Source organism: Lepisosteus platostomus, chromosome 14, assembly GCF_059453375.1.
Source record: "Lepisosteus platostomus isolate fLepPlt1 chromosome 14, fLepPlt1.hap1, whole genome shotgun sequence".
NCBI lineage: Eukaryota > Metazoa > Chordata > Actinopteri > Semionotiformes > Lepisosteidae > Lepisosteus > Lepisosteus platostomus.
In genome coordinates, this window is record NC_142624.1 from 20,470,061 (window position 1) to 20,488,207 (window position 18,147).

General features: G+C 34.3%; 1 protein-coding gene across 12 annotated transcripts in view; it reads right to left on the reverse strand.

Annotated features, from left to right (window-relative positions):
- The window catches only part of tns1b (tensin 1b), a 264,722-nt gene that overhangs the window by 80,729 nt on the left and 165,846 nt on the right, over window positions 1-18,147 (reverse strand). For 11 of the 12 annotated variants that reach the window (XM_088604952.1, XM_088604951.1, XM_088604948.1 and 8 more), the window contains 2 exons: window positions 10,689-10,730; window positions 3,366-3,415 (listed from right to left, as the gene is read on the reverse strand). In XM_088604952.1, coding sequence (XP_088461078.1) covers window positions 3,366-3,415; window positions 10,689-10,730 — 92 coding nt within the window. Of the gene's footprint in view, window positions 1-3,365; window positions 3,416-6,648; window positions 6,913-10,688; window positions 10,731-18,147 lie in introns of those variants that run through there. The other variant, XM_088604957.1, reaches the window with a different exon arrangement.

Genomic DNA, 18,147 nt, shown 5'->3' on the forward strand with positions numbered 1-18,147 from the left:
CTAGCAAAATTATAATATTTACAGTTATCTGTTTCATGTGCATTAGGCAAACTCCATTCTGTATGCACTGTATTCAATGCAAGTATGCACAATTCAAAATAAAATAAAAATGAGAACATCCAGTATGAAAGATTGCAAATGAGAGAAGGCCATCCTGCCAGTCTGGTTTGGGTAATTTAAGTGAATCTAAGGTTTTGTCTCTTCATTTCTTGAAGTACCCCGAAATGTGAGACCCATCCAGCTAGCTAGGGAGCTGGTTCCAGACACCCACAACTCCTTAAATGATAAAGTATTTCCTATTTTTCCTATTTGGATTCCCTTTCAGTTTCTAATAATCTCCTTTCAGTCTCCGTCACACTGAAACATAGTTTCCCTTGTTTCAAATAATACACATTCTGTAATCACATTTCTTTAGAAAAACAATATAATACACTATAATACTATAAAACACCATCCCATGCTCACCTCCTTCCATCCTTCAAACCCTCCCAAGGCAGTAAACCATCACCCTAACCCTAGTGGCAATTCCAGCACATAACCTCCTCTTACTCCAACAATAAAGGGCCCCAAGTAGAAACACTAGATAGAGGTATTTAGTAACAGGGTCAGTAAGGCTTTGATAGTGTCCACCACTACACTCTATGGAAATCATCATAGAGTATAACAATAAGAAAGAAAAGGACCCAAACACTCTGATCTCTTTCATGCATAGCTTCCTGCATCGCAGAATCCTTCTTGTGATACAGTATGTATAGTGTATGCTCCTTCTTATTGTAAAATAAACTTGTGATTGTTGATGCTGAGGTTAAAGGCCTCTTTAGTTTGGACTTGTACAACATGTTGCATAGTGTATATTTCTTTTTTTCTGTTTAAAATATTGACTGACTGGCCTCTTAACCTGAAGTGTCCCATAAATTGGTTACATATTTATTGGTTTGAAATAAAATGAGGAACAAATAGCCTTGATTTTTTCTAAATCTTTTAGAATTGCCTCATTGCTGTTTTTCAGTTGACCACACTCCCTCTGTTTTTACCATATGTATTTTTTTCCAGTAATTTGTAACTCGAACATAATTTAAATAATTGATAATGATCAGGAGAAGAACTGTCCTAAAATGGCTCCTTGTGGTACACCATTTGCCTAATAAGATGTTATGTTCTTTAAGTTGACACACTGCTTTCTATTCAATTCTCTCAGTTGTCAACTCATGGATAAGAACCCAAGAACATTGACAAATGAGAAGGCCATTCCACTCATCCTGATGATCTGGTATTCATTATTATTCCTCCATCCATTTTCTTACCACTTCATCCAATACAGGGTCACTGCAGAGCAGCAGGCTATCCAGGCAAGTAAAAGGCACAAGTCAGGATACCACCTGGATGGGACACCAGTCCATCACAGGGCACGCTCAGCCACAGATACACACACTCACACCAGGGGCATTTTTCCCAGAAGCCAATTAACCTACCAACATGTCTTTGGGAGCTAAACGGAGCATTCGGATTAAACCCACGCGAACACGGGGACAACATGCAAAATCCATATGGAAAGCATCCCAGGAATTGGGCCCAGAGCCTTACAGCTGATAGGCAGCAAAGCCAACCACTGTGCGACCCTGCCAATCATCTTCATTACTTTGCATTCAGAAAGCTTTAATTTGGGAATTAGTGTGAAAGGCAAAATTCACATAAAAAAATACCTAGAAAAGGTGTCTAGAATATCATAGTAGATTTTATTACCAGTGATTGTAGAAGTATTTTAGGTGGTGAAATGTTTGAACACATGTGCATACTTAAATATGGTGAATATTGTGAATGTGATGACATAGTCCTCAGCATATTAATCAATGCATATTTAAGAACATTCAGACTTAAACTGTATCACAACCAAGTTTCTGTAAATCATGCATGCCGTTTTAGATACTGTATCTAAAAATACACAGTATTGATTTTATGCTTTTCCTTACATATGGTGATGAAGCTGTGAGTATGTGGTGGAGGGGATCCCCATTACCTGTAAAGCGCTTTGAGTGGAGTGTCCAGAAAAGCGCAAAGTGTAAGCAATAATAATAATAATTATTATTATTTTTATTATTATAACCTAGTGACGTTTTGCTGTTAATACTTTTGCCCTCGTCAACAGACCAAGTGGAACATATGAATTTACTGACACAATTCAGCACACAACAATATTTCTATATGAATATAATATCCACTGTATTTCAGTATGGTGTTCATCAAACAAGCTAGCAAATGCATACATAAACTGTTTTTTTTATTTTTGTGTTTATTTCACATTATGTACTGTATTAGGCTTCAGTTTTAATAAATGCAAAAGGATAACTAAACTAAGTAAAGATGAGTGTCATGTCTTGTCCCTTTGCCCATGAATCCAAGTGGTTAAACCATAAATGTATATTTAAGAAATTAACCCTGTACTACACAACAGAAAATATAGATGTTACAGTAACCACCTTTGAACTGCAAAAAATACTGAAATTACTGTACATTGTATTGTATATTTCCCCTATGACCTCAAATTCATATCCAATTATCTGCTTTGGTAGTTAAAATGAATAATCTGAGGGCAATTCATTTTATATTGTTTGGAAAGTTAGACAACTGGAATGTAGCTTCACAGTTTCCACATCCAAGCCTTCAATCTGCTTCAGGCTAAGCTCCTGGTGTGCCCACACACCGTATGCTTCTGACACATTGACTGTTGCATTGCATAGTAGCATAATGTTAAGCTTTCCATTCTATAGTACAATCAAAGAAAGTAATGAAAAGGTCTATAAAAACATCCTTCATGGTTTGAGTCCATCTCATATGTACTGTAGTACTGCAGGTTTTATTTGATGCAACCCAAAACACTGAAAAAGATTTAGAACAGATGGATGTCTTTTGCAAACCAATCACTTACAGTATGATTACTCAGAAAATTGTTAAAGGACATTCAGTAATATTTTATTATTATTTGCATTGAACACATTTTTCCCCTTCAACATGTTTACCAAAATGTCACTTTATGTGTTCAACATGCATACAGTATTTATGCTAGCATGCCACAAACTTATGTTCTTATTTTATGTGAAAAAACACAAAAACTAAATGATTTTGTCATTCAATAATAATAATGAAAATTCATATGGTAAAGGTAAAATGTGGATGGAAATGAGAAGCATTGCAAACAAATATGTGATAACTCCTACAGTATAACTCCTATAACATTGTGAATAAAACACAACTGTGCGGTCTAGGCGTGTAGGAAGGGACAGAGGATCCCACATACCTTCAAATAAGAGTGTACTTAAACTAGACTTAACCAAATTCAAAATAAGAGAAAAAATCTTTGGACTTACCGAGAAGGTCTTCGGCGGGACTCCATACTCTTGGAGGATTTAGATGAACCCTAAAAACATGTATATTTGATCAGTGCATTATCAATAATATGAATGGAAATATGTTGATATAATAGTATTCACTCAAGCTGATAACTATGTTAAGTTTTGAAGCTTTTGACATTTCTCATATGTAACTGATACCAGATTTTGGTAAAAACATTATGTCTATGGTATTCATTTCAGTCAGCTCCTGCAACCATTTCCAGAAGAGAGAGAAAGAAAGAATGAATGAATAATTAATAATTTAATTATTAATCAATAATATTGTAATTTATTTTGTAAACATTTTATATAAGATTATCACAACTGTTTAACAGTTATACAGTAGCATAGTTGTGGTTTTAGTATATATGAGAATACTTGTGTATGTATGTCTTCTTTATTAAAAAGATCATGAAATAAGTTGATGAAATAAATATATAAAGATTATCTATCACTTTTTAAAAACACAGAAAACAGTATTGGACACCTGGAAAACACAGTTAGGCCTGTTAAGCAAATGTAATTCAGTAAAAGACATGAAGAAATTGCAAGAGGTTGTTTTGTAAAGCTTGTTGTCAATATATCATTGTGTTGTGACAGGGATGAACTTTAATGGTATAACAATAACTGATTTAAGACTTTTCCACAAATTAAAATCTCATGGTTGCAAAGAGAAAAGAAACTCCACTCCCTGACAAAAGGTTCTTAAATGAAAATGTGTTCAGTCCCTTTAGTTCCAGAATCTAAAAAAGGAAAACTAAAAGCCACAGTTAAATGATTAAAGATTATTTGATATTTAGTAGCCTAACAAATCAAGGATTTTGCCCATTAATGTGATCTTAATTAAAAAATATATCAGAATGCCATTAATTTATATCCTGTTTTTTAAGTTCAAATGTTCAATTTTCATAAATACTAGACAGTGTAGCTGCATTTGTTTTAATGGCTGATTGAACAGTTGGGAAATTATTTTCATTTGTAATGTCTTTTTAAATTAAATGTTTTCATAAAATTGTAATTGCAATTCTTAAGGCAAAAACATGTTAATTTCATAAGATGATGTAGCATGATCATTAACTACAGTATAGTATATACAGTACACAGTATATATAGTATAATTAAACACTGTATATATAGACATACTGTAGTTAAAAGTATTGCCCCCCCCCCCTCTCCCCCATCTCCAGCTGTAGTCTTCACTACTTTACTAAGCAAAATAACATTAGTTTAACTATGACAACAAATTCATCCATAATAATGACCACTTCTAGTGAAATAATTTTGGACAGATTGTAAATACTAATTTCTGTAGGTATACTGATTGAAATAAGTTTTCAGTTTATAGCAGAAATAATCGTTTACAAAAGAACAAAACATGAGTGGTTCTGCATGTGTAACAGAAGAATTATACAGTAAATTAAAGAGTAACAGCTATGAGCTTCCAAGTCAATTCCAGTATAGTTATTTCTGGTTAACAATTATCAAACCATTGTGAGTCCCTTATTTACTTTCACTGGCTTTATAAAAAGGCAATAATACTTTATTATGAAAAAGGTGTGGTAAGAAGGGTGGAGATAGAAAATTGAGGTCTTTAATTCCCAAATTGAAGTGATGCTCTTTGATTCAACAGTCAATTGAATGAGAAATTGATTCAATTTTCACATACTGAGAAACGTAAGAGACAATGTTACAAAAATAAACAGTCATTGGAGAACTTTTTTTAAACTGTAACGTCCAAGACACTTTCATACTCTGCAAGAAATCCCCAGAGGGGGACAGACTGGTTTATCAGAGGAGTGAATAGGTTGACTCAACCCTGATGAACTTCACTGCACTCCAATGAAACTGCATAGAGCAACGTGCTTTGGTTTTCCCTTCATCCCTGGCTTCTGTTCCACAGGAAACAAACAGACTTCACATTAGAACCTATTAACAACTCCTGTGCTCCTGCATTGACCCTATTTACAAAGAAGCCAATCAAAAGGAGACATTCAGTCTCTGTTGACATCAGTACATGGAAGGCAAGGCAAGTAAGAGTGCTGTGATCTTAGCCATCTATCATGTAAAACACTCTAAATCTAGATGACCTTTTTTCTTCATATTCTCTGGATATAAAATTGACAAGTTTTTCCCTTCATTATTATGTATAAAAGCTTTTATATAGTACTTTACACCTCTTGACTGTTTAAATTTCAAGCATTATAAAGAAGTTTTGATAAAACTGCATATATTTTAAGATATTCCATGTTATACAGTATTTGTACACAAAATTGGACTTATAGTGACATATAGAGCAATGGCACTAATTTAATATATAAAATGTGCTATGGCACATTTAATACAAGAAAAATTCCAATGCTACTAATTCTGTTCACAGATATCATTTATCCATTTTATTAATGAGTCACCATCTCAGCTTCTCTAAATAATTTGTTTCACTGGTCTGCATTAAAGTAAATAGTTTTTAAGAAACAGGAAAACAACACACAGACCACAGCTAACATTAACAATTTGTGACAGTAGTGCTGAGTAAAGTGCTTGCTATTGACATGGACATTATAATATCCGCATCAAAACAGTTGTAACATCACTGGGGCATTGCATATATTGTCAGGAACTAAATAAAAATGCCTATTGTCCTTGGAAATATGTTAAAATCAGTCATATTCCACTTTGAGTTTTCCACATGAGTGTTCTCTATACTGTATATGGTTACAGTATAGCACAATATTTTCTTTGACACAAAACAAATGTTAATACTGAAACAATGTACGCAGTTACAGTACTTAAAGCCCAAACGAATATACATTTCTGAATATCTCCAGCAAACATAGCAAAAAAGCCTGAGAGCTCAGAGACTAAACATTCAAGCAAATTACCTCCCACCCTGAAATCACCCCCTGAAAAAACAGAGGATAGTAAATACATCTTCTTTAGCGACTTGAACATATCGAAGCCTCCAAAATCAAATCAAAACTTTCAACATTTCCTTGATCTGCCTACAATTATGACTCTTGAGAAATCTCAAAAAGAGTCTGTAAAACTCATCATTATTATTTAAAACATCTGCAAGCACTGGTTACAAGGATGATCCAATACACTTCAAAGAAGGGGGGCAGGCAGTTTTAGTGCGATAGAAAGTTTCAGAGAAAAACTTGGAATGAAAATACATGCAAAAGCTAAGCATACGCAACCAAAAATGAAACTTCAGTGGAAGGATTATAACGCATATTTTTTCTTTATGACCCTTGAACCCTACCTTAAATAGGTAGCCAGTGCTCCATCGCCAGGGCATTCTCAAAGAAGCAAACTTTCTCCGGAGAGAGTTGCTGGGGTTCATGGTGGAAGGAGAAGGCTGACTGTTGTTATGCATTCTGTTCTCTAAACTATCCTTTTTCTATGAAAAAGGGCTCTATTTTAAGCTGAAACTGTTTACAGGATGCCACATGCCTGGCGCCGATTTACAGTACAGCCAAGATGCTCTCTCTCTTTCCCCTCTCCACAGAAACTCTCCTCCCTCTTTCCCATGTTGTGTTTTGCTGGCATCCAGATTTCTGTAGATTTTCTCGTCTCTGCCCCACCCTGGTCCCTGTCGGGGTCAGACTCTCATCAGCTGACTCCTTGGAGCTGGAAATGAACTGCTAATGTACTGCATTGTAATTTTCCTAGTGCTTAACCCTCTCCACACCAGGCTGCTACTCTGGTGGCCTTTTCCCTTAAATCTGTTTCCTATTATAACTCTCATTGAAGTGCCCTGTGGGATACTTAGGAAATAGAGTGCTACACCATCAATTAGTGTGTGGGGTGACAGCATTGGAGAGACTGTTATTGAGTGTTTAAAATCTCATAAAAAGTATGGGATGACACTGTTGCTTGAAGGCTGAACATCTACAGCGGTCATTGCCACAAAATAAAATTATTTTTAAACCCAGCAGCTACAAGGCAAAGGATAACTTCATATTACCAGTAAATTTGGAGAGCAGACCAACACTTCCTACTACCTAATATGTGATTACCCAGAAGACAGTGAAGAGACAGTCTCAAAGCAATGTTTTCTACCTGCGACACTTTTCCTCATTACAGCAAACAGGAATCCTGTATATTCATGGAACACCTAAGCATATACTATACTTATATACTATAAATATAGTACAACTACAAAACATAAGTTTCTTGAACAAGAAAATCATGCACCAAAGAAATCACATGGAAACTACTTCAGGACTCTAAACACAAAGACAGTTTACCGTCATCATACTGCTGAGACTGTTAGCAAGCTACGGTGGTTTTCCAATTTCCATTATATTGGTGCAGAATACATTTTGCCTAAACTAAAGTTACATGTGATGTTTGTTATTGTAATGCAACTGTTCTGTTGTATTTTTCTTTTAATTTGGTAGGACCAAATTAACATTATAAGTATCTGCCCTCTCAAGCTAAGGAGATAGGGTGACACAACTTAAAATTTTGATCCTTTCTCTTGTAAAAGTGAGTTTACATAAGCAACTACAATACTACACTTTCAGGAGCTGCAGTGCGATAAAAATAAATGCATTTGAGGGAGAGTAACTCCTTTAGTAATTACATACAAAAACAGTACTGTTCATTGTCAAACACATAGTCAGAGTTAACAAACTATTACAATTATTACCACACTGCATTAACTGAAGAGTAAATGGCAAACTACAACAATTCACTTGATGCCATAAACATTAAAATTCTATGTATTACACTATATGGCAAAGCCAAATTCCATGCAATCTCATCCTAATAACACAAATGCAAAACCAAAACTTTAAGTGAAGGCTTGAGGTAAAATGAACGCCTACATAACACCATAATGTAAACATAAATATTGAATTTAGAAAAAAAAACAGTAAGTCTTCCTTTTGGTTGAGTTTCAAATTTCAGAAGGGGACATCAAGGAAAAAGGTAAAGATAAGCACTCTCTTTACACAGGCAAACATACAGTATACTGTACATACTACACTGATTCTTTATTACTGTACATTCCATTAAACCATAGTCTGTATCTTGCCTTTAAAAAACTCCCACCTCTAACATGATATTTCCTTTCTGAAACTAAATAAAACCAGTCAAAACCAAAAGATGTGTCATATAAATTCTATACACATGACACACAGTATATCCAAGCAGTTTCTTTTGAATAATGAGGTTATTATTGTGTGAGTTTGCTTTTGAGTTTAATTTATAAAAGAAAATTTAACTGAAAGCAATGGACATTCAGTATAATTCATTAATTGATCTCTTTTTCAAAAGACAAATACATGTAGGAAAGTTTTTTTTCAGTAATAGAAGAACCTTTCATGATATTTAATCATGAACTGTAATGCACAGTAATGAAGTGCAATGAACTGTAATGACAATATTTGCATATTTTCAATACCTTTGTGTTTGTGCAAAGGACGTACTGCAGATTTAGGCTGGGTACAAACACATTTGCTACAACTGAATACAAGTACATTTGAGTTTACGACAGTACCAATAGAAAATATGGGCATCTCTAAAACACTGGCTCTCAACCTTTGAAATACAATGTCCCCCTTTCAGCTAACACAAAACCATACCCCCCACTTAGTGTATGGCTTAATAATTTTATTTAAACATTTTTAAAAATCATTTAATTTCAATTGTTATGTGTGAGCTTAATCTACATCAATTAAAAATAATTTTACTTTAAAAACAGGGAAACAGATCAAAGGTAGTATGATCCAAAATTCACATTTAAAATTAGTTTATTTAATTTAACAGTTCGTCTCAAGCATTGTCTATGTGAGCTCAAAAGCTGCTCATTTGCCACAGATTTTGAAATCCTGTTTTATGGAAGAAACACAATGCAAGTCACTTTCAACATCAAGTCTGTTGCAATGCTTCTGATCATTGAAAGTTAAGAAATCTCAAGCTTTCACAGACGGGTGGATAAAAATGGCACGAAGAGGTGCAGAGTTTGCTCCCCTGTTTTGGGGTAGACAGGAAAGTGTTTCAACCAAAACATCTGTAAAGTTAACTGATGTTATGGGCAGTTGGGTCATATTTTATTTCCAAAAACTAGTTCCCTGTTCTCTGGCAAGGACTGAACTTCACAAATGAAAGGACTTTTCACGAGTTTCCAAATAAGATTTTCTCTCATTAGGTCCAGAAAGTATCTCTGGAATTTATCATCTAAAATCGTCTTTCAAAGAATTTGCTGGTTAGCAGCAGACACAAATCAGTGACTAAAACATTGCATATCAAGAGACCCTTGATTAGAAGGCAATTCTTTTGTTTCTATGTATAAAGTGCTGTAATTAATGTTGTCTCTTAGTCAGAAAAATTCAGTGCTTACTGTATTTCAAGTTAGCCATATATAAAAAGCTACTGTATTGTGGCCCCCTTTTGATGTTATGTGTCCCCCTAGTGGAGCACACCCCACCAGTTGAGAACCCCTGTCTAAAGCATCACAATAATAGGCAATTTAAAAAAACTAATTATGGAGAGCAAAGCCTTGGTCTTCCTGACCATTGCTTTTTTCCTAACTGTGCTTCTGTATCAAAAGGTCACGATTGTGGTGATGCATGGCCATGTGAAATAGAAAATTATTTTATTTAATGCAAATCTTCATAATGTTAGTCATACACAGCTGTGTGTGGTTGAGCAAGTGTGTACTGAAAAAAGAAAGAAAGAATGGAATCATTGTGCATTTGATCCCTGAATACATTTATATCGTTAAGATCAGAGACCAATGATACAGTATCACGCTAAAGCACAGGAGCTCCTTCACCACGTTTTATGTATGGTCCGATCATTTCGAATGTTTCCACATTTTTTTAGTTTTGAATAAAAAGCATCTTTGTTTTCATTTTACTCCTGTCTCAGCTTACTTGCCTCTTGCACAGTGTTCAACTAAATGTTTTGTCCACAGACTTGACTCATAAGCTTTAAAATCCTACACACAGAGCAACAGTCAGAAATCATAACCAAGTGTTATGATATTTCTATCAACTAAGAGTAAACATCTAAATAGCCAATACAATAACCAAAACTCCACAGAGGAAAAAATTACTAATACAAGCTGATACTATCCGTGTCTAACATTTTAAAGATGATGATAATAACATAATCTTCTTCTGCTTCTCTAAAGAATATGGAGACCAGATCACCAGAGAACAACAACAAAAAATAATAAGTTAGAAACAAGTAATAGGTAAATTAATTACAACAAGAAATGGAGTGGGAGTTAGCTATCACACACACAGAAGATCATCCAGTAAGTCATTTACTTCCAAGTGTTTTACTTACCGTTGTGTCTACATGCTTCAATGCAATGTCATTACTTGGAGGCTGGGGGAAAAGGAGAAGAGGGGGGAAGAGAAGCTGTTAGAAAGAGTAACCCATCTTAATATTAACCAAAAGGAGTGTAAAAGAAAACTCTCGCCACAGCAGCAACAACTGTCCAGCAAATCCTTTTATAGCCACAACATTCCAGTGAGAGTTAATATTCCATGTGGAAGCAAGACATTTTCACTCCAGTAACCTTGGAGAATAAGGTAAATAACACACCTTTACAAAGGACATTTTCTGTAGTCGCACACGCAGCTGACAGCTCATCCCTGGAACAGACACTTACACACATGTTGTAAGTTGATCTGGTGCTGACAGCAGTAGGCAATAAACTTACACTGAATGAAATGTATTTTCCTTTAAATGCAGAGAAGCAAATGGGCAGGTTTTTCTACTTGTAAAATGCAGAAAGATGCCTCCTGTTTGTCTGCTTTCAATAGAAATACCTTTCAGAACTGTAGACATCTGTTATTCAAGATCAGCAAAGGGAGTTTTGACATTGATGTAGCAGTTTTCATCCATCAGAAATGGCTGCCTCCCCAGAGTATAATAAAGAACATTATCAGTGTGAGTCTCACTTGCAAATCTTTGGCAATGAGTGCCACTTAATTGTTGTACTGGCTTCTATAGCTGGCTGAGGTTGATTCACCTGACTGCCAGAGACAGCTTTACAAACAGGACAGAAATTGTCATTTCTGGAGTCGGCAATGCCTTTTCTACTTGAACTGCTAAGTTTTATCACACATACAGTAGTGATAAAAGATGCAGTTGAACGATGACACAAATTATATGAAAACATATCAAGATATGTTTTTATTGTTGCAGATAAAACATGATGCTGATATAAAGAAAGACCTCTCCAAGCAAATTCCTACAGTACTTTAAATACAGAACACAGCTTTAATTGCTCTTATTTGCTAGAAAAAAATAGATTAATCCTGTGCAGATTTAGGAAAACAAAACTTGTATAATAAAGCTTATAAACATAAAATGTAGAGCAAACTGAAGCAGCCTGAAAATTCAAATATTGTGTACTGTCATACTTAAAAAGATCATACAAATTGAAGAAAAATCAGTTTAAAAGAAGAAAATAAGCTTGGTAGCAGTAGTCAATGTGAACACCAGACAAAGTATATCTCTGCATATGTGGGAGCATCTATAAACAATACATTTAAATATTTAGAAGAAGAAGAATTTCTTTTCCATTAGTCAGACATGTAAAGTTAGCAGAGAGTCTCTTGCAAACCATATACAGCAGTCAAGGCTTCATACCAACCACTCTGCCAAATGCCCATTCCCTGTCAAAGGAAGAAATCATTCTTTTTGAAAAAAAAAATGTTTATTTATAAGAACTCAGGCTGCAGGAATCCATGATGTCATGTGCCAGGTTTAATCTGGTTTGTTTCAACTTGTTTATATTAAAGCGAGAGAGCTACCACGAACCAGAGCAATAGAAAAAAAAATCTGGAACTTGGATCTTTTACTAGTTGCTTTAAAAGGAAACGTGTTCTCAAGCATGTTAAGGAAAAATACTATTATTCTCTTTACTATATTCTCTGTCATTCTCAGTCATACTTTTCTAAGGTTAAAATAATAGCTAAGGAGATGAGCACCTGGTTTACCCTAGCTTCTGCTACAGTATGTTATGGCCTCATGTGGATGGATTTTTGAAGCGACATTATAGTAGTTCTGTGCTAAGCACAGACTTTTGTCTAATTAAGGCTAGTAACTACGACAGACTGTCAGGCAGGGTGGATTATAACAAAGAGGTAGTGTGGAGCTGGGGTGGTAAAACCTAAAATGAAATAACAACAGAAGAAACTCCAGTGCATGTTTAAATGGAGAACAAACAGTAGTATTTATTTTAAAGGAAATTAAATAACATGCTCTGGCTATATAGGTTTCAGGTAATTTAATCAATCCAATAATCAATCATCATCTTTTAACACCACCATTCATAAAAATGAGTAGAAAAAAACAAGAAACACAAACAGGAAAAATTAAATGGCCTACTTAATCATGTAGTTGGAGTACCCTTATATATTTTTCAACATGGAATTTATTGGATTTAAGCCATTTGCCTCGTAATGTTAGCAGTTACTCCAATAATTATGTATTTCTTTTTACTTCGGTGTGTTAGCCAATCAATTATGGTTATGGACAAAACTTCCAGAAGCAGCATTGACAAGTGAGCTTCCTTACAAAACAGGTATAAACATTTCCATATGATTCTATACATTGTTTTCATTTATATATAAACAACTTAATGGAAATGCAATGACCTACTGTACTACAGTGCTCAGTAGGCCTGAGGTTTAGCCTTTTAGACTAAGTAGTATGGTGTCCAAAACAACTCCTATAAAATTATTATTATACATTGCAGCACAAAGATCCTCTTCTCACTATCACAAAGAAAGAAGAGTTACTTGTTAACCTTATTCTAATATTAACTGATTTCAATGCTTCTAAGACTAAGGCTATGAAGCTTAATATGGTAATACCACCCTGTATCCCCCTGCAATATTTTTTTAAGATATCATCCACTGACCTGAAGTTCTCAGTTGTGAAATAAACATGTATCTTACTGCCTAAATGTGTATTCCTAAACTGGTTTTCATTTTTCTTTTCTTCTCAATTCTACGTGGTGTCTATAAGGATGAATTAAAACATATGAGTCCCTTCTCCCTATTCAGCAGTAATTTGCTCAGTCACTAGTATGTGATAAAATTTCCAGTTAGTCACAATGGAAAATCTGATCTTTCATCTCCTACAGAGTGAGAACAAGCCACCTTAGCATAATAACTTCATTCAATTTAATAAATTATCCAAGATTTTGTGGATCTTTTGTGCAAATCTATGTGTGCAGGATTACAAATGTCAGTCATAATTAATAACTCAAATTCAGACATTCAGACATTTATTAATTATTTGCTAATTTTGAATATTGCAATATTAGAGGGCCCAAGTACAGATATGTGAGATTGCTTGAAAAACACAGCTACAATATAAAAGAAAAAAAATCATGAAGTCTGTCTTTGAACAGGCTGAGATTAATATTTTCTGAAAATAAACCCCTCACACTCTCCAAAACAACATTGTGCTCATTTTCAAGAGGACTGTGAAACTTGTATCAGAGATTTGGTTTGGCCATCAGTGAAGGTTAGGTCATTGCAGCAAAGCAATACTGCAGACTATGGATTGCCTAGAATTCAGCTTGTGGTCTGCTATGCCTCTTTTCAGTACAGGAATGATATTTAAATGCAGAAAGGCTTAAACATTTCCACAGGTTTCATCTCTTAATACCTGCTTTTATATTTAAGAAATATCATAGTAGGTTTCTTGGACCATTTTTCCATGTACTCTATACTGTACCTCAATACATTACTACGTTCTATACTAAACACAAAAATGGGGTTACTTATAACAAATTCCTTAATTAAAGTTATCCATGCTGAATTTGCACAATATTTCTGATGTTCACCTATATTTTTTAATCTTGATATCCCAGTTACCAAAGAACTAGTATTTATTGTGCTGTAGCACAGCTTTCTTTTGTTTATATATTTCTTTTACCAGGCAATGCACTGGAGACCCATTTATCCAGCAGGGATCTTTGCTCAAGATCACAACAACAGCATACTACCCATGATTTGGGACCCCAGCATCCAGCATTATAACCACTACTATTTGTTGCTGTTTTGCCAAGAGTTCCCCACGGTTTACTACATTAAATATTAAATTTAACATGGTAAGCCTTTTTAAAATACTGGATTTTTTGTTAGTTTATATTTGTTGGGGATTACATTAGTGCTGCATGAGGCCATGTTGATTCACAGTCTGACTAATGAATGTGCATGATTCCCAGCACAGTGGCTTCTTTATGTACAGTATACTACACCACTATAACCACGTTTCTAATGGAGTGCCCTACATTTTTTCTCTTTATAAATTTATCAAGCAAGGTGTTGTAAGCAGTTTGCTAAAAGCTATTTTTTCACTCTTCGTTTGCAAGTTTACAGTGCTTACAATGCCAGAGGGATGAATACTTCAGTCGGCAACTCAGAGAATACGTACAGACTGGAAGGGAGCAGGGAATTTTAGAATGTAAGGAAATAAAAGTATTTCTCATGAAAAGTGCCTTTCGAAAACACAACAGTATGAACTTCACTGATTTCAAAATACACTTTTGTATACATCAACAAAGTCCTGTAACAATGTTGTGTTTTGTTTCCGCTAACCTGAAAGCTCATTCAGTACTGTCTCATTACAAATTGAGGCCTCTTTGGAAAGATGTGGGGGGAATCTTTTTCATCAGAGGGCTGTGAGAGGGTGGTTGCCAGCTGTGGTGTTTGAATCAGCTTGGAACCACCCCTCCCTGCCTAAGAAGTAGGGTAGGACAACTGCAGCAGGAAATAAGCTTCTTCACCCGCCACAGCTCAAATTAATTCCAGCGTGCTTGCGGTTTGGGATAAGTTGGGCTCAAGGCGGTTTGTTGGTCTGACCTTTGCTTGCCTGCCTGCCTTCATCAAGATTTTGTACTGTGGCTTTTTTGTTAGCATAGATCCCTAGAACTCACAAATATGTTGTCTGTGGTTGCATTTTATTCTAAAAAGCATGTGTGTTTTCTTTCTTTTTAAAGACCAGCCTTTATCTCAATTTACCAGTTCTGGCTAACCAGAATGTAAGAGCTACATCCTCACGGGTATTATATATCATGGCCTTCACTGCATCATTCTCATATTTTTTGTATTATTTTTATTACACAGACGTCACCGCATTTGCATTCATTCTTAACTAAATCAAAGGATTTTTAGAAATCCTTAGAAATTTATAGATAAGATTTAAAATATATACAGTATTTTAAAAAAACTGCCTGAGATATTAAAATATAATGTCAAAACCTGAGGAATTAAACATGTGAAGTACTGTATGACATAAAGTTCATACATTTGTTTAAAAGTTTTTAAATACTTTTTGCACAATTAAGAAAGTGGGATTCACAATGATTTTTTTGTTCTTCACAGGCTTGCCAAGCATATACTGTAGATAAGACTACTTTTAAATTTACTACTTAAATGTATAGCTAATGGTTACAAACTTCTCCTTTACAATAACTTTTTTTGAATTTCTAAACTCTATAACCACAGCTTCCTAATCCTTGCACAACCCTTTCTGTTCCAGCTGTGGCTTTAAGGAATAACAGTGGCTTTATTGAAAGATTGGATCACAAGCACTCACCAGAAAGGAATTTATTTTCTTTATTTAAAGATACTTACAGTACATATCAATGCTCAGAAATAAACTACAATAAAAAAACTATCATCACGTAGTCAGTTTTGCAGAACACTTTTGCTCATAAGCAAATAACAAATAACTCAAAGAACGAGAGCAATGGTCCTAAATACTTTACATAATGAGTCTGAGAAGAGAAAAATGTGCTACAGCTCATCCAGTCTGTGCTGATTCCTACAGGTAAATTTTGGTTATTACTAATAAGCACTGTAACCATAAACGTTCAGCTTTTACTTATGATAGAAGACATTTAATGATTTCTGGAAAGCAACATTATGAATTATAGAGGACAAATGGAGAATAACTGTAAATGTCCAAGCACCAACATTTCCAGATTTTTATTTCCTTAAATTACACATTGTAAATTAAGGACAGTGTTTATAGTTACATAATGTAAAATATTAGTGTGGACACATCTTTAAAATATTCCCTTTTTTGTTAACAAACCTATGCAATAAAAAAATAACATTATCTTTAAGACTTTTTAGGGAAAATACCAAAATACATTGACCATACTATTTTTTCTGATTTTTAATTTTACAGAAACACTAATTGATTTTTTTAATTTAAACTAAATTACTATAATTTATTTTTAAAATACATTTTTGAAACTATGATATTAATTCTATAGCAAAACTGAAGTACAATATGTCACTGTACGTTTGCTAACATTAACACAGTTAATTAGTACCCTGGGTATGGTTGAAGGTACAGTAGACTCTTCATGAGGATATGTTCTGCTTTGAAACCGTGTATCAGCTATATCATACAGGCCACTTTTATGTAGCTATCAAATGTGGAATTCAAATATAATACTAAACTAAATGTCTGAGGTTGTCTTCAGTCTGTCATAATTAAGGAGCACCTTTAAAAGGCATTATGGGGCTTCACAGAAATTGTGAATATAATTTCTTCTTTATATTATATACAGTATTGGATATCCTACTGTACTGTTTTTTAAAGATGAATGTTTTAAAGTAAAACCATACTGTAGTACTTGCGATTACTGCCTTAGCTTTCCATTAAAGCGCTGCAAATTGCCATAAAAGGGAATACTATTTTATTCTCTCTGAAGTATTTCCAGAGCAAATTAGGTGGCGATTTATATGTTGTTGATAAATATCCAAGTTCATGTACTGTAGCAAAAAAACACGAAAAAAAGTTTCAAACAGAAGGAACACAGAAATTTCATCCTACAGAGATTTAATGTATCACTAAACTGGCCACAGACAGCTAGTAAGACACCATGGCAAATATTATACAGCCTAAAGTATATACAATGTTACATTTCTCTTGTGCTTTTTTTGTTCTTGAATTATCCATAGAAAAATCAGTAGTAAGTAGAAAATTTATATTAACACTATTATATTACATATTATATCACACTCTGTCATTTTTTTATCTTGGCAAGGAAAAAATCTACAGAGAAATTAGAATGGGAAGATGAAGACTTCAAAGACAATCTTCAAGGGAGATACACAAGGAATGGAGATGAAAAATGCTCTTACATAACAACTTGTGAAATGCAGTGGTATACACTTGTCAATGGCATCAGAACCATGTCATACATCTTTAGTGACACTAATTTATAAATCTTTGCCATCTTTTTTGCATAAGACATAAGACATTGTAACACCCCAACATAACTGTTTCCCATTGCTTCTGATTTAATAAACAATTGTAAACTGAACATATACAGTATACATAAATGCTGTCTTTGGAGTACCTCACACTGGAAGTTGTTTTGAAGGCTTGTGAACCACGATTCCAATCAGATGTTCTGCTTTATGAGACAGTAATATGATTATGTGAATGTCATTCATGTTTATTTATGTGTGTCAGAGGAACCTCAGTTTACCTCTTGGAAAGAACAGACAACCTTTGCTGTTGCTTAAGACAGTACCAAACCAGCTTTTAATAGTCAGATTATCATAAGACCACCATCATGGAAAGAAGCTAAACAGATGCAATTAAAGATAAAAATCTTCCAAGAAAAAACAAGCCTTTTCAAATTCAGATTCATGTAAGTTGTATAACTTTAATGCTGCTTCTTCCTAGATTATCACATTTTTAAATATATCTTTGTTCAGTGCCAGAATGCACATGTAAATAGTACATCATAAAG